Source organism: Phyllobates terribilis, unplaced genomic scaffold (assembly GCF_046119375.1).
Source record: "Phyllobates terribilis strain yellow unplaced genomic scaffold, ASM4611937v1 Scaffold_1__5_contigs__length_1240528914, whole genome shotgun sequence".
In the NCBI taxonomy this organism is placed as follows: Eukaryota; Metazoa; Chordata; class Amphibia; order Anura; family Dendrobatidae; genus Phyllobates; species Phyllobates terribilis.
Window position 1 is genome coordinate 204,814,033 of NW_027362761.1, and position 23,590 is coordinate 204,837,622.

Sequence of the window (23,590 nt, forward strand, 5' to 3'; positions counted from 1 at the left end):
GCGGAGAGGTGAGGGGAACAGCGTCCCTGCCTAGGCAGGGAGGCAGGGACGCCGACGCTACAGTACCCCCCCCTTTAGGCCCCCCCTTTTTTAGGCCAGACAGAAATTTATCAAGGACGAGCGGGGCATGGATGTTCTCCCGGGGCTCCCACGTTCTCTCCTCAGGACCAAACCCCTTCCAATCCACTAGAAAAAAGTTCTTTCCTCTTACCCTTTTGGTGGCCAGAATGTTCTCTACCTCAAACTCGTTCTCAGCAGAAACCGGAGCAGGGGGCGTACCTGTATACTTGGAAAAAGAGTTAAGTACCACGGGTTTGAGGAGAGATACATGGAGGGAGTTAGGGATCCGCAAGTTGGCTGGGAGTTTCAGTTTATAGGCCACCGGGTTGATCTGTTTGATAACCTCCAGTGGGCCGATGAACCGAGGCCCTAACTTGTGGGAAGGAACCTTAAGCCGGACATACTTGGACGAGAGCCAGACTTTATCTCCAGGACGGAATTGTGGAGGATCCAGGCGTTTTTTGTCTGCGTGTTTTTTCATCCGCTCGGACGACTGAAGGAGTGCGGATTGGGTACTCTCCCAAATGGAGGAAAATTCGCTAACGAGAGATTCCGCAGCCGGATTGTCCACCGAGGTGGAGACGGGAAATGGGATCCGAGGATGCTGACCGAAGACTACAAAAAACGGGGATTTGGAGGAAGATTCGCTCTCGTGGTTATTGTAAGAGAATTCGGCCCATGGTAGGAGATCCACCCAGTCCGAATGGTGGGCATTAACGAAGTGCCGGAGGTAACTGGTCAGGATCTGATTGATCCGCTCCACTTGACCATTGGACTGTGGGTGGTAAGCGGAGGAGAAGTCCAGGGTGACGTCTAGCAGCTTACATGTGGCTCTCCAGAAGCGTGAGGTGAACTGAACCCCACGATCCGACACGATGTGGAGGGGCAGGCCATGGAGACGGAAGATGTGGCGGATAAAGTCTTTAGCCAGCTCGGGTGCAGACGGGAGGCCCGGCAGGGGAATGAAGTGAGCCATCTTGGAAAAGCGGTCAGCGACCACCCAAATGAACGTACAACCGGCAGAGACAGGGAGATCTGTTATAAAGTCCATAGCTATATGCTGCCAGGGGGCAGCAGGTACCGGAAGAGGAAGGATGCGACCGGCTGGCAGGTGTCTCGGAACCTTGTTGCGGGCGCAGGACACACAGGCAGAAACAAAGTCTATTACGTCCTTGTGCAGGGTAGGCCACCAGTAGTGCCGGGTAATAAGCTGGAGGGTCTTTTTCTGACCGGCGTGGCCAGCTAACTTAGACGAGTGACCCCAGTGTAGGATCTTCTCCCGATCAGGTACAGTTACGAACGTCTTACCGGGAGGGAGACGATTTAGATTCACGGAAGCCACCTGCATTACTCTGGCGGGATCGATGATGTGTTTAGGTTCCTCCTCGAGATCAGACACCAGGAAGGATCGGGACAAGGCGTCAGCTTTGATGTTTTTGTCAGCCGGGCGAAAATGAAGGACGAAATCAAAGCGAGCAAAAAACAAGGACCACCGGGCTTGGCGCGGGTTAAGTCTCTGGGCACTCTGGAGGTAAGCCAAGTTCTTGTGGTCCGTGTAAATTATTACCGGGTGAAGAGCCCCCTCGAGCAGGTAACGCCACTCCTCCAGTGCCAGCTTAATGGCCAATAACTCTCGGTCGCCAATAGAATAGTTGCGCTCAGAAGAGGAGAAGAGTTTGGAGAAGAAGCCGCAAGTTACCATTCTTCCGGAAGACGACTTTTGGGTAAGTACCGCTCCGGCTCCAGAGGAGGAGGCGTCCACTTCCAGGAAGAATTGTTTGTTGCCGTCCGGGCGATGCAGCACCGGGGCGGAAGAGAAAGCCTGTTTTAAGGAAAGAAAGGCTTCCTCTGCTTCGGGCGGCCATTCTCTGGGATTAGTACCCTTACAGGTGAGCGCAGAGATTGGGGCAGTCCGGGAAGAGAAGTGCGGTATGAAGAGACGGTAGTAGTTGGCGAAGCCCAGGAACCGCTGAATAGCCTTCAACCCCTCTGGTCGAGGCCACTTCTGGATGGCAGACAGTTTCTCAGGATCCATTCGTAGGCCGGTCTGAGAGATTATGTAGCCCAAAAACGGAAGTGAGGTCTGCTCAAAGAGGCACTTCTCATATTTAGCGTAGAAGTGGTTCTCCCTGAGCCTGAGCAGGACCTGACGAACATCCCTCCGGTGCGTGGGAAGATCCGGAGAGAAGACCAAGATGTCGTCCAGGTACACCACTACGCAGGAATAGAGAAGGTCCCGGAAGATGTCATTGACCAACTCTTGAAAGACGGCGGGTGCGTTACAGAGACCAAAGGGCATTACCAGGTATTCATAGTGGCTGTCCCGGGTGTTGAATGCCGTCTTCCATTCACCCCCCTGACGGATACGGACCAGGTTATAGGCCCCACGGAGGTCCAGCTTGGTGAAGATTCTAGCCCCCCTCAGACGGTCAAATAACTCCGGAATGAGCGGAAGGGGGTATTTATTCTTCACCGTGATCTGGTTAAGGCCTCTATAGTCTATACAGGGACGGAGTGAGCCATCCTTCTTCTTAACCAAGAAAAAGCCTGCTCCCGCCGGGGAGGTAGATTTCTGGATAAATCCCCGGGCCAGATTCTCCTCAATATATTCAGACATGGACCGGGTCTCAGCAGCGGACAAAGGGTAAATACGCCCACGGGGAGGAGTAGCGCCGGGTATCAGGTCGATTGGGCAGTCGTATGGTCTATGAGGGGGTAATGTCTCTGCCTCCTTTTTATTAAAGACGTCCGCATAAGACCAATAGTGAACCGGAAGTCCAGGTAGATTGGCTGGGGTAGGAGAAGGACGGACAGGATGGACGGGAACTAAACAAGTCTTATGGCAGTCCTGTCCCCAGCGAAGGACTTCTCCGGTCTGCCAATCAAGCACGGGTGCATGTTTCTGAAGCCAAGGTAGGCCTAGCAAGAGGACGTGAGAGAGTCCAGGCAGAACATGAAAGAAGATGCTCTCAGAGTGCTGCATTCCCACCTGCAGAGTAATGGATTCGGTGATGAGTTGGATGGGACGTGGTAAGAGGCCCCCATCCACGGCAGCGACAGATAAGGGTACAGCCAGAGGTTTGGTGGGAATGCAGTATTTCTCTACCAGGGACTGAGAAATGAGATTTCCGGCAGCTCCAGAGTCAAGTTGGGCTAGTTCAAAATAACGGTTCTCCCCGCAGATGATAGAGACCGACAGCAACAGAGATGGAGAGGGTTTACTCTTGTCTAGGACGACCTCTCTGAGCGATCCTAGACACAGGCGTTTCCCGACCTCTCCGGGCAAGAACGGATCCGGTGCTCCTTACTGCCACAGTAGAAGCAGCTCCACTTGGCTCGGCGTATTTCTTGACGGGTTTTGACCATCTTGGTCTGGTCGACCTGCATAGGCTCGGGTGAGTGCGCCTGGGGAGTAGCGGGAGAAGAGACGGGTTTCTGAAAGGTAGGGGCTAGACGTGGAAACCTCCTCTCACGGGTGACCTCTTTGGCGCGCTCCTGGAACCGGATGTCAATCCGGGTGGCAAGAGTTATTAAGTCGTCGAGAGTGGTAGAAATGTCCCGACCGGCGAGTTCATCTTTAATACGGCCGGACAGACCCTCCCAAAAGACAGACACCAGGGCGTCGTTATCCCAGGCCAGCTCCGAAGCAAGGGTACGGAACCGTATGGCATATTGGCCCACGGTGAGATTTCCTTGACGGAGGCGTAGCAGAGATGATGCGGATGAGGTCTTCCGTCCTGGTTCGTCGAAGACTTTCCGGAAAGCCGAGAGAAAGGCTGGCAGGTTGGACACCAGGGGGTCTCCTCTCTCCCACAGAGGATTTAGCCAAGCCAGTGCCTCCCCCGTGAGATGGGACATGATGAAGGCTACTTTGGCTCGGTCGGTGGAAAACTGGTGTGCCAACAGTTCGAAGTGCAGAGTGCACTGGTTAATGAAGTCCCGGGCCTGGCAGGGATCTCGGCCAAAATGAGGAGGAGCGGAGAGGCGGGGACCGGGAAGAGATGCCATAGTGTTGATGGGCAGCGACGGTGCCGGGGGAGTAAGTGTGCGAGTGGAGGCCGCTCCCGATGAGGTAGTCAATGTGTCCAGGCGGGAGTTAACACTACGCAGGTGACTCAGGATGGACTCCTGTTGGGACCTCTGACGGGAAAGTTCATGACATAGGTCCGAGAGCGAGGGAGCTTGGGTGCCACCGGGTTCCAGGGCCCGAGCAAACTGTAACGGGTCTGGGAGGTGGAACCTCTGAGCAACTATACAAAGGGGCAGTCCTTGTAAGGAAGCGGGTGACTCCCAGGGAAGGCGGGCAGGCTGTCACGGCTAGTGACGGGGACAGTCTCTGGGTAAGAGGGCAGGAGGTCACGGCAAGTGACGGGGACAGTCTCTCGACAGGCGGGTGGTCACGGCAAGTGACGGGGACAGTCTCTTGACAGACGGGTGGTCACGGTAAGTGACGGCTAAGCCTCCAGGTAGGCTAGCAGGCAGGTAGCAGGTGGACGCTCCCAGGTGAGCGGGCAAGAGTCTCTGGACAGACAGGTGGTCACAGCAAGTGACGGCTGAGCCTCCAGGTAGGCTAGCAGGCAGGTAGCAGGTGGACGCTCCCAGGTGAGCGGGCAAGAGTCTCTGGACAGACAGGTGGTCACAGCAAGTGACGGCTGAGCCTCCAGGTAGGCTAGCAGGCAGGTAGCAGGTGGACGCTCCCAGGTGAGTGGGCAAGAGTCTCTGGACAGACAGGTGGTCACAGCAAGTGACGGCTGAGCCTCTAGGTAGGCTAGCTAGCAGGTGGACGCTCCCAGGTGAGCGGGCGAGAGTCTCTGGACAGGCAGGTGGTCACAGCCAGTGACGGCAGAGCCTCCAGGTAGGCTAACAGGCAGGTAGCAGATGGACGCTCCCAGGTGAGCGGGCAAGAGTCTCTGGACAGGCAGGTGGTCACAGCAAGTGACGGCAGAGCCTCCAGGTAGGCTAACAGGCAGGTAGCAGATGGGCGCTCCCAGGTGAGCGGGCAGACAGATCCATATACAGACTGGCACGGCTGGTAGGCAGACTGTCGGACCGCAGGAATGTCAGCAGATAGACACGTATCAGGCAGGTATCAAACAGGAAACTGGCAGGTAACTGGCAGGAAACTGGCAGATATCTGGTAACGGGACCTGAGGGCTGAAGCAGAGTGAAAGACTATGCTACAACATTGCTCGGGCACCTCCATTTTGGAGGAGGTGCCTTATATATGGAGAGGTCTTCCGGCCATTGGCCGGGGACACCTTAGGACGGCGCGCGCGGCCCCTTTAAGAGAGGGGGAGCGCGCGCGCCCTAAGCACAGTGGCCGGGAAGGAGCGCGTGCTGCCAGCAGAGCGGGAGGAAGACGCCGGGCACGGAGCGGAGAGGTGAGGGGAACAGCGTCCCTGCCTAGCAGGAGGCAGGGACGCCGACGCTACACACTGCATGTGGATTCCACGCTTCTGAGCCGACGGGCGGTTTGGGCGCGCTCGCCGGTTGACGTCACTGCGGTCCCATCGCTCCGGTCGGGGCGTTCCACGTGGGACGCTGAATGACAGGATCATCAAGGCCCATACCAAACCTGGATTGGCCCTTAAAGTGACCGGAAAAGGGAGGGGACTGAGGTCCCTTGCTGGGAGGCACGGTTTTATTTAAAATTTGCCTGAAGAAACCAAAAGGTAAGACTATTCCCACTATGGAAGGTGATAGGTCCTGTGCCCCTGCATCTGCAGAGCCCAGCATGCCGTCGGCTACAGTGAGTAGTACCTGGGTGCTCACTGTGGGGTTATCTCGGCCTCCTTTTAGATGACACTAGATCTCCCCTCCTTCTATTTCACATGGGTCCCCTTCTCTTCCCCTTTCTTAGGAAGACAAGGCCCCCGCTTCTAAGAAGGATAAAGACCAGCCCCGTAGATGTGGCAACTGTACAAAAAAGCTGTCCTCATCCTATAAGAAGTTGTGTCAGCGCTGTACGGATAAAATAATTAGAGAAGAAACCCCTCACTGATTGATGAGCTTAGATCACTCGTTAAACAGGAGGTCCAGGTGGTTAGACAGGAGGTCCAGGCCTCCTTTGCTGCCCTGCCTGTCTATTCCTCCTCCAGGCCTTCTCCCCCTAAGAAGAGGAAGATCCAAGAATTAGACTCAGATGTGGTCTCTATGGACGCTAGTCGCTCAGCCTCTGATGATTTTGAGGAATTGGCATCCATAGGGCCTGCTAAAACAGTAGAAACCAGTAGATATTATTTTTCCTCGGACAACTTAGAGGAAGTACTGGACAATGTTAGAGGCACTATGGGGCTGGAAGAAGTGGAGGCTCCCTGTTCTGTTCAGGACGAGATGTTTGGGGGTCTTAAAACCAAGAAACAGACTGGGTTTCCAGTCCATGAGGTAATTAGGGATCTCAACCGACAGGAATGGGAGTCCCCGGAAAATCGCCTCACCACCCCTTCAGAATTAAAACATAGGTTTCCGTTAGAGTGTGACGGTTTTGAATGGGAAGTCCCTAAGGTGGACATCCAGTTAGGCTAGGGTAGTGAGGAAAACCTCACTTCCATTTGAGGACTCGTCCCAATTAAAGGATCCTTTGGACCACAAAATGGAAAGCGTCCTTAAAAAATCATGGGAAACCTCCTCTGCTTCTCTCAGAGTTAATATTTCCTCGACTTGAGTGGCCAGATCCCACTTCAAATGGCTGACCCAACTGGAGGAACATCTGTCTCAGGGCATGTCCAGGGCAGATCTGCTTGACTCCATCCCTCTCCTTCAAAAAGCGACAGGTTTCTTAGCGGACGCCTCGGCTGAGTCAGTCCGTATCGCGGCCAGGGCAGCTGTCCTGTCCAATACTGCTCACCCTGCACTATGGCTCAAAACATGGAGTGGGGACGTCACCTCTAAAATCAAGCTCTGTTCCATTCCATTCCAAGGAAAATGTGTAATTGGCCCAGCCCTGGATGAAATCCTGGAAAAGGCCTCGGACAGGAAGAAAACCCTTCCTGAACAGAAACAGGCTAAGAAATGTTCCTTTCGGCCTTCCCAAAGTCACCCCTCACAGTATAGAGGAAAGGGAAAATCTGGGCGCTGGAGCTATCCCAAAGGCGGCAAGGGTCACAACATCCTTGTACCCCAGCAACAACACCAGCAGCAGGACAGGCAATGACTTGGTCCGTGTAGGGGGGCGGCTCTCGAATTTCTTTCCCCAGTGGCAGGCAATATCTTCCTGCCAGTGGATCATCAATACCATCGAGGAGGGTCTTCTATTGGAATTCGAGAGTCGCCCCCCTCAGATCCTGAGGGTCACGTCCCTTCCCTCTCGGGGGGGGGGCGGCTCAGGATCTCCTATCGGTCGCCCTAAAAGACCTTCTGGATTCGGGAGTGGTGTCTCTAGTTCCCCCCAGCCAGGAGGGGACGGGTCACTATTCAAAAATATTCCTAATACGGAAACCATCAGGGACCCCACGCATCATAATCAACCTGAAGTCCCTAAACCATCACATTAAATACAGACGTTTCAAGATGGAGTCTATAAAATCAATTATTCCCCTAATAGGGAAAGACTTCGTCATGGCAACCATAGATTTAAAGGATGCGTATTACCATGTGCCGATTCATCAGTCCCACAGGAAGTTCCTGTGGTTTGCAGTCCTCAGGGACAATATAACAGTTCACTACCAGTACAACGTACTGCCCTTCGGCATCTCTTCAGCACTCCGGGTGTTTACGAAGATTATTGCAGAAGTCATCGCACTCATCCAAAAACAGGGCGTGTGCATAATTCCATACTTGGACGCTCCCTCAGTAGCAACTCTCAATCTTCATGTCTCTAGAACTTTAAGAACCCTTCGGTCTTTAGGTTGGGTCCCAAACCTAAAAAAATCGGAACTCCTCCCTTCATCAAGGAGGAAATTCCTTGGTGTATTGCTGGACTCCAACAAACAGATGTCCTTTCTACCATTGGAGCATCAGACTGCTCTCAATTCCAAAATCTCAAATTTCAGACGCCAACAGAATCCAACGCTGAGAGCGACAATGTCTGTATTGGGGTCTATGACAGCCTGTATCCAGTCGGTGTTGTGGGCCCAGTTGTAGATGCCAGTCTACGAGGCTGGGGAGCTATGGTGGCCCAGATTCCCATTCAAGGCAGATGGAGTCCCGAGATCAGTGCCAGATCTTCCAACTTCAGGGAGCTAATGGTGGCAGAAAAAACGCTCAGAGCGGCAGTCAACTTAATCCAGGGTTCTCACGTCAAGATTCTCTCGGACAACGTGACTACAGTTGCCTTCCTTCGTCATCAAGGAGGTACGAAGGTACACAGCCTAAAACAGATTGCAGGCCGAATATTTTTTTTGGCAGAACAACATCTTCTATCACTTTTCAGCTATCCACCTGAAAGGCTCAAACAACGTCCAAGCAGACTTTCTAAGCAGGGAAGATATCCAGCCAGGAGAATGAAGCCTGAATCCTCAGATTTTCCAGTCGCTGGTAGCAAAATGGGGTCTCCCTGAGGTAGATCTCTTAGCCAGTCGGTCAAACGCAAAACTTCCCCTCTTCTTTTCTTTGGACAGACGAGACAAGGCCATGAATTTGGACGCATTAGCCCATCCCTGGCATTTCAAGCTGGTCTATGCGTTCCCTCCGATACTGCTGATAGCAATAACCATCCAGAAAGTCAGGATAGAGAGAGTAGCAACAATTCTGGTGGCCCCCCCTGTGGCCCAAAAGGCCTTGGTTCGGGGCCATCACAGAACTCTGCCTAGAGGGCCCGGTAATACTACCACAGGTCAGCAACCTTCTCTCTCAAGGGCCCCTGTTCCATCCCAATCCTCAGTGGCTAAACCTAGCAGCCTGGTTACTGAAGCCGAGATCTTAAGATCCAAAGGTCTCTCGGAAGAAGTTATAAAAACTCTTCATCAGAGTAGGAAGCCAGTAACCAACACGATATACGGCAAAATAGGATTTTTTTCCATATCATGGTACGCCCCGGATACTCCTGATACCTCACATCCCAACATTGCTCGGATCCTTGATTTTCTACAGAGTGGATTGGAGTTGGGTCTCATACCCAGCACTCTTAAGGTGCTGATTGCATCCCTAAGTTCCATATTCGACCAAGATTTGGCCTCTCATAGGTGGATCAAGAGATTCATAACTTCAGCACTCAGACTTCACCCAAAAATCCAGTCTCGGGTCCCATCCTGGGATCTAAATGTGGTACTCAAGGGTTTAACACTCTCTCCCTTTGAGCCTCTATCCTCTAGCTCAATACAGACTCTCTCATAAGACTGCCTTCTTAGTAGCCATCACTTCAGCACTGAGAGTAGGAGATCTTCAGGCCCTTTCTATCAGAGAACCTTACATGAATGTGACCGAAGATAGAATTACGCTTCGCCTGGACCCTTCCTTTCTCCCAAAGGTAGTTACAGACTTCCATCGGTCCCAGGGAATCATCCTTCCCTCCTTCTGCCAGAATCTTTCCAATCCAAAGGAAGCAGAGTTCCACCTCCTAGATGTCTGCGGAACTGTCCTTTATTATCTTCAACAAACTGAGTCTTGGAGATTGGATGGAAACCTATTTATACAGCACTCAGGGCAGAACAGAGGAAGGGAGGCAGCTAAGTCCACTATAGCAAACTGGATCAAAAAGGCGATTGGTGAAGCTTATAGCAATCAACAAATGAATCCACCGATTGCCTTAAAGGCTCATTCTACCAGACCCACATCAACTTCATGGGCCGAAAGAGCGGGCGCTTCTACTGAGCAGATTTGCAGGGCAGCTATATGGTCTTTCCTTCATACGTTTTCTAAACATTATCGATTAGACTTATCATCCACTAGGGATTTAGCCTTTGGTAGGAAAGTCCTACAAGCTATTGTCCCTCCCTAATAAAATATCATTGGTATTCCTCCAATGCTGTCGTGGAAGGCGTATTGAGAAAATAGAATTAATCCTTACCGGTAATTCGGTTTCTAGAAGCCTTCCACGACAGCACGAATTTCCCTCCCTTTGGATTCCATATAACGGTCAGGTAACCATTTTTCCAGGTTATCTTGGTAAACGCTGGGGATTGACGGTGGGGAGGGGCTTTAATCTCTCTATGTTCCTGTCCCCCAATACGGCGTGGACAACATCCTCCAATGCTGTCGTGGAAGGCTTCTAGAAACCGAATAACCGGTAAGGACTAATTCTATTTTCACATTCCCACGAATGAGTTAAGCTGTGAACTGTGGCTAGTGGTACACATTGTGTCGTGTGGCATTAGACTGCTCACGTTGCAACTGGCGACTGCCTGCTGTGAATTTTATTGTAAACTTTAATAAGAAACTGATCTTTTTGCTGTATGCAGCTGCTGAGCTCTGTACTATCAATCAAGTTCTGTGCCACAATACTGTGTGTAACCTCCATCTTTGTACCACATTGCGAGATTGTAACAGCTATGCTAGTTGCCTCAATTGGAGTAAATGTTAGTTCCAGTTAAAACATTTTGTGTCCATGGCTGTCACTGCCTATTCTCAAGTGGGGCACCATATTAAGGACTTTTTGGGAGGTATCTAAAACTGACCCTCTTTTAGGCACAAGCCCAAGAAAGGAGACTAGTTATGCTGGATATAGATCTTCCTCAAGGAATACCTCCATTTGTCTATCTCTACTATGCTGCTTTGTTGTACAGTCCAGTATCATGAGACATGCTCCACTCTGAAGTTTAGGTTTTGTTAACTAAGTACGGTCTATTACATAAAAAGAAAATCGTAAAAAAAAAGTCCAGACATGCATATAAAATAGACCAGTGACATAATATAGGGCATTTTATTTGTAATTTAAATGGTTGCTCATCTTCTCTTCTTCAAGAGCACACTGCTCCCCTCCTTCCCAGCTTTCTGCTTTGCATGGAGCAGTGGACTCCTGAAGATTAACAGTTTAGAGGAAAGAAATGGTTGCATGCCCTAAAAGCAGTGTTCCCCAACTCTAGTCCTCAAGGCCCACCAACAGGTCAGGATTTCCTTAGTATTGCACAGGTGATGGAATTCTTGCCTGTGCAGGTGATGCAATTATTACCTGTGCAACACTAAGGAAATCCTAAAAACATGATCTGTTGGTGGGCCTTGAGGACTGGAGTTGGGGAACCCTACTCTAAAGCAGGGGTAGGTAACCTTGTTTCTGCCAAGGGCCATTTGGATATTTATACCATTCTACGGGGGGGGCGTACAAATTGCGCGCAAACTCCTCCCACAAAATACGTTCTGTGCTGGCACTGGTGTAAGGATGTAATCTTTTATTGCATAGAATCATAGAAGGTTAGAATTGGAGGGGACCTCCAGGGTGATCATGCACAATGTGGGATTCACTAAACTACCTCAGACAGATGTCTGTCCATCCTCTATTTGAAGACTTCCATTGAAGGACAACTCGCCACCTCTCATGGCAGCCTGTTCCACTCATTGATCACCCTGACTGTCAAAGTTTTTCGAATATCTAATCTGTATCTTCTCCCATTCAGTTTCATCCCATTGCTTCTAGTCTTTCTTTGTGCAAATGAGAATAAAGATGATCCTTTTACAATGTGACAGCCCTTGAGATATTTGTAGACAGCTGTTAAGTCTCATCTCAGTCTTCTCTTTTGCAAGCTAAACATTCCCAAATCCTCTAACTGTTCCTCATAGATAGCTTTCAGTATAGAACACTCCGTGCGTGTGCTCAGAGTAAGTAGAAATGAAAGGGCCAGCGGCTGACAAAATACAGCCGGCCCAAGCACTGCGGTCCCTGGGAACATGCCCAGGGAACAGATAAAGGGCCGTAAATGGCCCGTGGGCCTGAGGTTCCCCACTCCTGCTCTAAGGCATAGCCACTCTGAGACTGCAGGGTGAACCTTAACAGTAATGAGTTGTAATTTATAGAATCAAAAATGTCTCTGTTCTACTAAAAATATTTTCTGCTCTCAAGAAGTAAATTACAAAGTTCCTTGTTTTTACAATAAATTGCAATTTTGGAAGCAAAACACTAGCCATTAATAATACTCCTTTCCTGTATAGAGTGTTAATAGGACAGTATGATTCTGTTTTTAGCAGGAAGCCCCCATGTCAAATCAAACAAGATCACTGGAAGCGTCAAAAGCATTTGGAGAGCAATAAAAAGTCCTGCATTTGATTTTCAAGGGGATCCGGCACAACAAGGTGGAGCATTAATAGTAGGACCAGGTATGTAACTTTGTAACATAAAAGTATACGGTATATTATTTTCTGCAATACGTCCTCCAAGCAAATGCAAGGGTGGGCATATGACATGTGCTAGTGCAGGTGCTAAGGGGCTGGAGGATATGGGAGCACATTCCTTAGAAGTGTAGGGCTCCATCTATTTGAAAAATGCTTTTGTATATAATAGAACAGTTTGTTTTGCTTTTTTATAGCTGTAGAAGGCAAAGCTTTTTATATATATATATATATATATATATATATATATACAGTACAGACCAAAAGTTTGGATACACCTTCTCATTTAAAGATTTTTCTGTATTTTCATGACTATGAAAATTGTACATTCACACTGAAGGCATCAAAGCTATGAATTAACACATGTGGAATTATATACTTAACAAAAAAGTGTGAAACTACTGAAAATATGCCTTATATTCTAGGTTCTTCAAAGTAGCCACCTTTTGCTTTGATGACTGCTTTGCACACTCTTGGCATTCTCTTGATGAGCTTCAAGAGGTAGTCACCGGAAATGGTTTTCACTTCACAGGTGTGCCCTGTCAGGTTTAATAAGTGGGATTTCTTGCCTTATAAATGGGGTGGGGACCATCAGTTGTGTTGTGCAGAAGTCTGGTGGATACACATCTGATAGTCCTACTGAATAGACTGTTAGAATTTGTATTATGGCAAGAAAAAAAGCAGCTAAGTAAAGAAAAACGAGTGGCCATCATTACTTTAAGAAATGAAGGTCAGTCAGTCCGAAAAATTGGGAAAACTTTGAAAGTATCCCCAAGTGCAGTTGCAAAAACCATCAAGCGCTACAAAGAAACTGGCTCACACGAGGAACGCACCAGGAAAGGAAGGCCAAGAGTCACGTCTGCTTCTGAGGATAAGTTTATCCAAGTCACCAGCCTCAGAAATCGCAGGTTAACAGCAGCTCAGATTAGAGACCAGGTCAATGCCACACAGAGTACTACCAGCAGACACATCTCTTCAACAACTGTTAAGAGGAGACTTTGTGCAGCAGGCCTTCATGGTAAAATAGCTGCTAGGAAACCACTGCTAAGGACAGGCAACACGGAGAAGAGACTTGTTTGGGCTAAAGAACACAAGGAATGGACATTAGACCAGTGGAAATCTGTGCTTTGGTCTGATGAGTCCAAATTTGAGATCTTTGGTTCCAACCACCGTGTCTTTGTGCGACGCAGAAAAGGTGAACGGATGGACTCTATATGCCTGGTTCCCACCGTGAAGCGTGGAGGAGGAGGTGTGATGGTGTGGGGGTGCTTTGCTGGTGACACTGTTGGGGATTTATTCAAAATTGAAGGCATACTGAACCAGCATGGCTACCACAGCATCTTGCAGCGGCATGCTATTCCATCCGGTTTGCGTTTAGTTGGACCATCATTTATTTTTCAACAGGACAATGACCCCAAATACACATCCAGGCTGTGTAAGGGCTATTTTACCAAGAAGGAGAGTGATGGGGTGCTACGCCAGATGACCTGGCCTCCACAGTCACCAGACCTGAACCCAATCGAGATGGTTTGTGGTGAGCTGGACCGCAGAGTGAAGGCAAAAGGGCCAACAAGTGCTAAGCATCTCTGGGAACTCCTTCAAGATTGTTGGAAGACCATTTCCGGTGACTACCTCTTGAAGCTCATCAAGAGAATGCCAAGAGTGTGCAAAGCAGTCATCAAAGCAAAAGGTGGCTACTTTGAAGAACCTAGAATATAAGACATATTTTCAGTTGTTTCACACGTTTTTGATAAGTATATAATTCCACATGTGTTAATTCATAGTTTTGATGCCTTCAGTGTGAATGTACAATTTTCATAGTCATGAAAATACAGAAAAATCTTTAAATGAGAAGGTGTGTCCAAACTTTTGGTCTGTACTATATTAAAAAAAGCTCTATAGATCTTCTCATGTCCTTTACTAGCCCACACATTAGGTCTGACCAGACAAAGACAATGGGTTATTGCTGTCAAGAGCCGCTTGGGAATACCTAACCATTTAGACCTAGCAGGGTTTTTCTGAAAGTGCTACATAGATTTTTCTGTCAATTCTACCCTGGATGCCAAAATATCCAAGGATTTTTTTTCTTGCTATTGTAATTGTTTTGTACTGTAATTTGTTGCTGATTTCTCCTTGTGGAAATTGCGTCAAATCCACAACATCTGTACATGCATTTAGTGGAAGAAAGTGATGTCATACAGGTTCGTAAAGCTTATTATTCCTTATTTAAGCTGACAGACTGCTAATTTGGTGCAGCTTATTTAAAATGTATCACTAGTAATGTTTGTGTTTCAGTCCTTTCGTTCCTTTTTTTTTGCATTACTTTAGCTTCATGAAAAGAGGCACAGTCAAAGAGAGGGGAAGAGATCAATCACCTCATCTATACAGTACATGTCGCAAAGCAATGCATAGTACAACCCCTGGCAAAAATTATGGAATCACCGGGCTTGCAGGATGTTCATTCAGTTGTTTAATGTTGTTGAAAAACAGCAGATTACAGACATGGCACAAAGCTAAAGTCATTTCAAATGGCAACTTTAGGGCTTTAAGAAACACTAAAAGAAATCAAGATTAAAAATGTGGTACTCAGTAAGGGTAATTTTTTTTTTCAGATCAAGCAGAGAAATTATGGAATTACTCAATTCTGAGGAAAAAATTATGGAATCATGAAGAACAAACACATAAAAGAACACTCCAATACATCACTAGTATTTTGTTGCACTACCTCTGGCTTTAATAACAGCTTGCAGTCTTTGAGGCATGGACTTAATGAGTGACAAGCAGTACTCTTCATCAATCTGGCTCCAACTTTCTCTGATTGCTGTTGCCAGATCAGCTTTGCAGGTTGGAGCCTGTCATGGACCATTTTCTTCAACTTCCACCAAAGATTTTCAATTGGATTGAGCTCCAGACTATTTGCAGGCCATGACGGTGACCTTATGTGTCTTCTTTCAAGGAATGTTTTCACAGTTTTTGCTCTATGGCAGGATGCATTATGATCTTGAAAAATGATGTCATCATCCCCAAACATCCTTTCAATTGATGGGATAAGAAAACTGTCCAAAATATCAATGTAAACTTGGGCATTTATTGAAGATGTAATGACAGTGTAACGGGTGTGGGAGGTGGAACCTCTGTGCAACTATACAAGGGGGCAGTCTTTGTAAGGAAGAGGGTGGCTCCCAGGGAAGATGGGCAGGTAGTCACGGCAAGTGACAGGGACAGTCTCTGGGTAGAAGGGCAGCGGGCTGGTGGCTGGTGAGCGCTCCCAGGTGAGCGGGCGAGAGTCTCTGGACAGGCAGGTGGTCACGGCAAGTGACGACAGAACCTCCAGGTAGACTAGCAGACAGGTAGCGGGTGGACGCTCCCAGGTGAGCGGGCAAGAGTCTCTGGACAGGCAGGTGGTCACGGCAAGTGACGGCAGACCCTCCAGGTAGGCTAGCAGGCAGGTAGCAGGTGAGCGCTCCCAGGTGAGCGGGCAAGAGTCTCTGGACAGGCAGGTGGTCACGGCAAGTGACGGCAGAGCCTCCAGGTAGGCTAGCAGGCAGGTAGCAGGTGAGCGCTCCCAGATGAGCGGGCAAGAGTCTCTGGACAGGCAGGAGGTCACGGCAAGTGACGGCAGAGCCTCCAGGTAGGCTAGCAGGCAAGTAACAGGTGAGCGCTCCCAGGTGAGCGGGCAGGCTGGTCCATAGACAGACTGACAGGTGTCGGAGAGCAGACCGTCGGACCGCAGGCTTGCAAGCTGGTAAGCGGATATCAGGCAGGTATCAAGCAGGAATCTGGCAGAAGACTGGCAGGTAACAGGCAGGAATCAGGCAGGTGACTGGCAGGTCACTGGCAACGGGACCTGAGGGCTGAAGCAGAGTGAAGGCTTTGCAACAACATTGTTCGGGCACCTCCATTTCGGAGGAGGTGCCTTATATATGGGAGGTCCTCCGGCAATTGGCCGGGGACTCCTTAGGACGGCGCGCACGGTCCCTTTAAGAGAGAGGGAGCGCGCGTGCGTGCCCTAAGCACACTGCTGGGGAAGGAGCGCGTGCCGGAAGCAGCGGGGAGAGAAGCGCTAGAGGACGCCGCGCCAGGAGCGGGGAGGTGAGAGGGACGGCGTCTCTGCCTAGTACGGGGCAGAGACGCCGATGCTACAGTACCCCCCCCCCCCTTTAGGCCCCCTCTTTTTTTGGCCAGAAAGAAATTTTTCAAGGAGAAGCGGGGCGTTGATGTTCTCCCTGGGTTCCCAAGTTCTCTCCTCAGGACCAAACCCCTTCCAATCTACCAGAAAAAAGGTCTTTCCTCTTACCCTCTTGGAGGCCAGAATACTCTCTACCTCAAAGACGTCATCAGCGGAAACCGGAGCAGGAGGGGCACCTGGATTATTGGAAAAAGAGTTAAAGACAATGGGTTTGAGGAGAGATACGTGGAAGGAGTTGGGAATCCGTAGGGTGGCCGGGAGTTTTAATTTGTAGGCCACAGGGTTAATTTGCCTGAGGACTTCGAAGGGACCGATGAATCGAGGGCCCAACTTGAAGGAGGGTACTTTGAGCCGCACATGTTTGGACGAGAGCCAAACCTTGTCTCCCGGACGGAATTGAGGCGGATCCAGACGTCTCTTATCAGCATATCTCTTCATCCGCTCAGAGGACAGAAGAAGAGTGGACCTGGTACTCTCCCAAATAGTAGAAAATTCGCTGACAAGAGACTCCGCAGCAGGGTTGTCCACAGAAACGGAGACAGGAAGCGGAATCCGGGGGTGCTGGCCATAGACAATAAAGAACGGGGACTTGGAAGAGGATTCGCTCTCGTGGTTATTATAAGAGAACTCGGCCCAAGGAAGGAGGTCCACCCAATCAGAATGGTGGGCATTAACAAAGTGCCGGAGTTAGCTGGTAAGGATCTGATTGATCCGCTCCACTTGACCATTGGACTGAGGGTGGTAAGCGGAGGAGAAGTCCAGGGTGACGTCCAGCAGTTTACATGTGGCTCTCCAGAAGCGTGAGGTAAACTGAACCCCTCGATCCGACACGATGTGGAGGGGTAGGCCATGGAGACGGAAGATATGGCGAATAAAGTCCTTAGCCAGCTCAGGTGCAGACGGAAGACCAGGCAGGGGAATTAAGTGGGCCATTTTAGAGAAGCGGTCCGCGACTACCCAAATGACAGTACACCCGGCAGAGACAGGAAGATCGGTAATGAAGTCCATAGCGATGTGTTGCCACGGGGCAACAGGTATGGGAAGCGGCAGGAGATGACCAGCTGGTAAGTGTCTGGGAATTTTGTTGCGGCCACAAGATGAACAGGCAGAGACGAAGTCTACCACATCCTTATGCAGGGTAGACCACCAGTAATGCCGGGAAATGAGTAGGAAGGTCTTCTTTTGGCCGGCATGGCCAGCTAGTTTAGAAGAATGACCCCAGCGAAGAACCCTCTCACGGTCTGGAGGCGCCACGAACGTCTTGCCGGGTGGAAGACGAGTCAAATCCAAGGGGGCCACATTCATCACCTTGGAGGGGTCGATAATGTGCATAGGCTCCTCCTCTTGGTCGGAGGACAGGAAGGATCGGGACAAGGCATCAGCTTTGACATTTTTGTCCGCCGGGCGGAAATGAAGGATGAAATCGAAGCGGGCAAAGAACAAAGACCACCGGGCCTGACGTGGATTAAGTCTCTGGGCATTTTGGAGATATGCCAGGTTCTTGTGATCCGTATAGATGATCACCGGGTATAGAGCCCCTTCAAGTAGGTAACGCCACTCCTCCAGCGCCAATTTAACGGCAAGCAGTTCTCGGTCTCCTATGGAGTAATTGCGCTCAGAGCAGGAGAAGATTTTAGAGAAAAAGCCGCAGGTTACCATTCTCCCGGAGGAAGACTTCTGGGTGAGCACCGCTCCGGCTCCAGAGGAGGAGGCATCAACCTCCAGGTAGAACTGTTTGTTGCAGTCCGGACGGTGCAGCACAGGGGCAGAGGAGAAGGCTTGTTTCAGGGAAAGGAAGGCCTCCTCAGCTTCGGATGACCATACCTTGGGATTTGCTCCCTTATGGGTGAGCGCAGATATGGGCGCAGTCCGTGACGAGAAGTGAGGAATGAAGAGACGATAGTAATTAGCGAAGCCCAGGAATCGCTGTATCGCCTTCAAGCCCTCCGGACGGGGCCACTTTAGGACAGCAGAGAGCTTCTCGGGATCCATTCGCAAGCCTGTCTGGGAGATAACATAGCCCAGGAAAGGAAGAGAGGTCTGCTCAAAAAGGCACTTCTCGTATTTAGCATAGAGGTGGTTCTGCCTGAGCCTAAGCAGGACCTGACGAACATCCCTCCGGTGTGTGGGAAGATCCGGAGAGAAGACCAAGATGTCGTCCAGGTATACCACCACGCAGGAGTAAAGAAGGTCACGGAAGATGTCGTTGACCAGTTCTTGGAAGACGGCGGGAGCATTGCAGAGACCGAAGGGCATCACACGGTACTCATAGTGTCCGTCCCGGGTATTAAATGCTGTTTTCCACTCGTCTCCCTGACGGATACGGACCAGGTTATACGCTTCACGTAGATCCAGCTTGGAGAAGATCCTGGCGCCTTTAAGACGATCAGATAACTCAGAGATGAGCGGAAGGGGGTATTTATTTTTAACCGTGATCTGATTGAGTCCTCTATAGTCAATACAGGGGCGTAGCGAGCCGTCTTTCTTTTTGACAAAGAAGAATCCTGCTCCAGCCGGGGAGATAGATTTTCGGATAAATCCCCTAGCCAGATTCTCTTCAATGTACTCAGACATGGCCCGGGTCTCGGCTGCAGACAACGGGTAGATACGCCCACGGGGAGGAGTGGTGCCAGGTACCAGGTCGATTGGGCAGTCATATGGCCTATGGGGTGGCAACGTCTCTGCTTCCTTCTTACCGAAGACGTCCGCATAGGGCCAGTAAGGAGCCGGGAGACCTGGTAAATTAGCTGGAGTTGGCGGAGGGCGAGCTGGGCGGACCGGAGCCAGGCAGGTCCTATGGCAGTCTGGACCCCATCGGAGTACTTCACCGGATCGCCAGTTCAATACGGGTTCGTGTGTCTGGAGCCAAGGTAGACCTAGCAACAGGGAGTGAGAAAGTCCAGACAACACATGGAATGAGATTTCCTCAGAGTGCAGCATTCCCACCTGCAGGGTTATGGGTTCAGTGACGAGCAGGATGGTCTCCGAGAGAAGTCTTCCATCCACGGAGGCGACTGATAATGGTTCAGCCAGGGACTTGGTGGGAATACGGTATCTCTCTACCAGAGACTGGGAGATGAGGTTTCCAGCAGCTCCAGAATCCAGGTGGGCGAGTTCAAAGTGACGGTTTTCTCCCCAAGCAATAGAGACCGGTAAAGTCAGAGACGGAGAGGGCTTACTTTTGTCTAGGACGACCTCTCCGAGCGGTCCTAGACACTGGCGTTTCCCGGCTTCTCCGGGCAGGAACGGATGAAGTGCTCCATACTGCCACAATAGAAACAGCTTCCCTCGGCTCGGCGAGATTCTTGGCGAGATCTGACCATCTTGGTCTGGTCGATCTGCATAGGTTCAGGCGAGGGCGCCCGCGGAGTGACTGGTTGAGAGGCAGGTCTCAGGGAAGTAGGAGCAGAGCAAGAAAAGTCTTTCTCCCAGGTAGTCTCTTTGGCACGTTCTTGGAACCGGATGCCAATCCGGGTAGCTAGTGACACCAGGTCATCCAGAGTGGTAGGAATGTCCCGACCAGCTAACTCGTCCTTAATCCGACCGGAAAGACCCTCCCAGAAGACGAACACCAGAGCCTCATTTTCCCAGGCAAGCTCAGAAGCGAGGGTGCGGAACCGTATGGCATATTGGCCCACGGTGAGACTCCCTTGGTGGAGACGTAGCAGAGAGGAGGCACAAGAGGTTTTCCGTCCAGGTTCATCAAAGACTTTCCGGAAAGCAGCGAGGAAAGACGGCAGGTCGGACACCAGGGGATCCCCTCTCTCCCACAGGGGATTTAGCCATGCCAGTGCCTCCCCAGTGAGATGGGACATGATGAAGGCCACCTTGGCCCGGTCGGAGATGAACTGGTATGCCAATAGCTCAAAGTGCAGGGTGCACTGGTTTATGAAACCCCGAGCTAAAGTAGGTTCGCCGGCAAAGCGTGGAAGTGCCAGAAGCCGAGGTCCATAGTCGGGTACCATGAAGGGACTGGATTGCGGTACCGCAGGAATGGGCACGGCTGGGCCAGAGGTAGACATAGACAAGTCACACAATGCGCCTACACGAGAGTACCACCTCCTGCTGAGTTTTCTGACGTAAGACTTCCTGGTGCAGATCGGAGATCTGGGGACCACCGGGTTCCATGGCCCGAGCAAACTGTAACGGGTCTGGGAGGTGGAACCTCTGAGCAACTATACAAAGGGGCAGTCCTTGTAAGGAAGCGGGTGACTCCCAGGGAAGATGGGCAGGTAGTCACGGCAAGTGACAGGGACAGTCTCTGGGTAGAAGGGCAGCGGGCTGGTGGCTGGTGAGCGCTCCCAGGTGAGCGGGCGAGAGTCTCTGGACAGGCAGGTGGTCACGGCAAGTGACGGCAGAACCTCCAGGTAGACTAGCAGACAGGTAGCGGGTGGACGCTCCCAGGTGAGCGGGCAAGAGTCTCTGGACAGGCAGGTGGTCACGGCAAGTGATGGCAGAGCCTCCAGGTAGGCTAGCAGGCAGGTAGCAGGTGAGCGCTCCCAGGTGAGCGGGTAAGAGTCTCTGGACAGGCAGGTGGTCACGGCAAGTGACGGCAGAGCCTCCAGGTAGGCTAGCAGGCAGGTAGCAGGTGAGCGCTCCCAGATGAGCGGGCAAGAGTCTCTGGACAGGCAGGAGGTCACGGCAAGTGACGGCAGAGCCTCCAGGTAGGCTAGCAGGCAAGTAAGTGGTGAGCGCTCCCAGGTGAGCAGGCAGGCTGGTCCATAGACAGACTGACAGGTGTCGGAGAGCAGACCGTCGGACCGCAGGCTTGCAAGCTGGTAAGCGGATATCTGGCAGGTATCAAGCAGGAATCTGGCAGAAGACTGGCAGGTAACAGGCAGGAATCAGGCAGGTGACTGGCAGGTCACTGGCAACGGGACCTGAGGGCTGAAGCAGAGTGAAGGCTTTGCAACAACATTGTTCGGGCACCTCCATTTTGGAGGAGGTGCCTTATATATGGGAGGTCCTCCGGCAATTGGCCGGGGACTCCTTAGGATGGCGCGCGCGGTCCCTTTAAGAGAGGGGGAGCGCGCGCGTGCGCGCGCCCTAGGCACACTGCCGGGGAAGGAGCGCGTGCCGGAAGCAGCGGGGAGAGAAGCGCTGGAGGCCGCCGCGCCAGGAGCGGGGAGGTGAGAGGGACGGCGTCTCTGCCTAGTACGGGGCAGAGACGCCGATGCTACAGACAGCCATCTCCCCAGTGCCTTTACCTGACATGCAGCCCCATATCATCAATGTGGAAATTTGCATGTTCTCTTAATGCAGTCATCTTTAAAAATCTCATTGGAACGGCACCAAACAAAAGTTCCAGCATCATCACCTTGCCCAATGCAGATTCGCGATTCATCACTGAATAAGACTTTCATCCAGTCATCCACAGTCCACGATTGCTTTTCCTTAGCCCATTGTAACCTTGTTTTTTTTCTGTTTAGGTGTTAATAATGGCTTATGTTTAGCTTTTCTGTATGTAAATCCCATTTCCTTTAGGCAGTTTCTTACAGTTCGGTCGCAGACTTTGACTCCAGTTTCCTCCCATTCGTTCCTCATTTGTTTTGTTGTGCATTTCCTGTTTTGGAGACATATTGCTTTAAGTTTCCGGTCTTGACGCTTTGTCTTCCTTGGTCTACCAGTATGTTTGCCTTTAACAACCTTCCCATGTTGTTTTTATTTGGTCCAGATTTTAGACACAGCTGACTGAACAACCAACATCTTTTGCAACTTTGCTGATTTACCTTCTTTTAAGAGTTTGATAATCCTCTCCTTTGTTTCAATTGACATCTCTCGTGTTGGAGCTATGATTCATGTCAGTCCACTTGGTGCAACAGCTCTCCAAGGTGTGATCTGTAGCGCCGGCGTCCCTGCCCTCTGCTAGGCAGGGACGCTGTTCCCCTCACCTCTCTGCTCCGTGCCCGGCGTCCTCCTCCCGCTCTGCTGGCAGCGCGCGCTCCTTCCCGGCCACTGTGCTTAGGGCGCGCGCTCTCCCTCCCTCTTAAAGGGGCCGCGCGCGCCGTCCTAAGGAGTCCCCGGCCAATGGCCGGAGGACTTCACCATATATAAGGCACCTCCTCCAAAATGGAGGTGCCCGAGCAATGTTGTTGCACTGTTCACTACTCTGCTTCAGCCCTCAGGTCCCGTTGCCAGTTACCTGCCAGATACCTGCCAGATTCCTGCCAGCTTGCTGTCTTATTCCTGCCTGATATTCTGCTACCTGCCTGCTAGCCTGAGGTCCGACGGTCTGCCTTACTACTCCTGTCAGTCTGTCTAAGGACCAGCTTGCCCGCTCACCTGGGAGCGCACATCAACTACCTGCCTGCTTGCCTGAGGTCCGACGGTCTGCCTTCCAACTCTTGTCAGTCTGTCTATGGACCAGCTTGCCCGCTCACCTGGGAGCGCACATCTGCTACCTGCCTGCTAGCCTACCTGGAGGCTCTGCTGTCACGTGCTGTGACCACCTGCCTGTCCAGTGACTCCTGCCCGCTCACCTGGGAGCGCTCATCTGCTGCCTGTCTGCTAGCCTACCTGGAGGCTCTGCCGTCACGTGCTGTGACCACCCGCCTGTCCAGAGACTTCTGCCCGCTCACCTGGGAGCGCTCATCTGCCGCCTGTCTGTTGGTCTTCCTGGAGGCCCCGCCGTCACATGCTGTGACCACCCGTTTATCCAGAGACTCTCGCCTGCTCACCTGGGAGCTCACGTCTACCATCAGCCGCCACAGGTCGTACCAACCCTTTACCCAGAGACTGCCCCGGTCACTTGCCGTGACCATCTGCCCGTTCACCCAGAGACTGCCCCGGTCACTTGCCGTGACCATCTGCCCGTTCACCCAGAGACTGCCCCGGTCACTTGCCGTGACCATCTGCCCGTTCATCCAGAGACTGCCCCGGTCACTTGCCGTGACCTCCTGCCCGTTCTTCTAGAGACTGTCCCGGTCACCTGCTGTGACTGCCTGCCTGGTCGCCACCCGCTCCCTTACAAGGACCGCCCCCTTGTATAGTAGCTCAGAGGTTCCGCCTCCCAGACCCGTTACATGATCACTCCTTTTTAGATGCAGACTAACAAGCAGATCTAATTTGATGCAGGTGTTAGTTTTGGAAATGAAAATTTACAGGGTGATACCATAATTTTTCCCTCTGCTTGGTCTGAAAAAA

General features: G+C 51.2%; 1 protein-coding gene across 2 annotated transcripts in view; it reads left to right on the forward strand.

Annotated features, from left to right (window-relative positions):
* PRXL2C (peroxiredoxin like 2C) overlaps positions 1-23,590 on the forward strand; it is a 45,179-nt gene that overhangs the window by 14,105 nt on the left and 7,484 nt on the right. The window contains exon 5 of one of the 2 annotated variants that reach the window (XM_073652886.1): positions 12,118-12,246. In XM_073652886.1, coding sequence (XP_073508987.1) covers positions 12,118-12,246 — 129 coding nt within the window. Of the gene's footprint in view, positions 1-12,114; positions 12,247-23,590 lie in introns of both variants that reach the window. The other variant, XM_073652880.1, reaches the window with a different exon arrangement.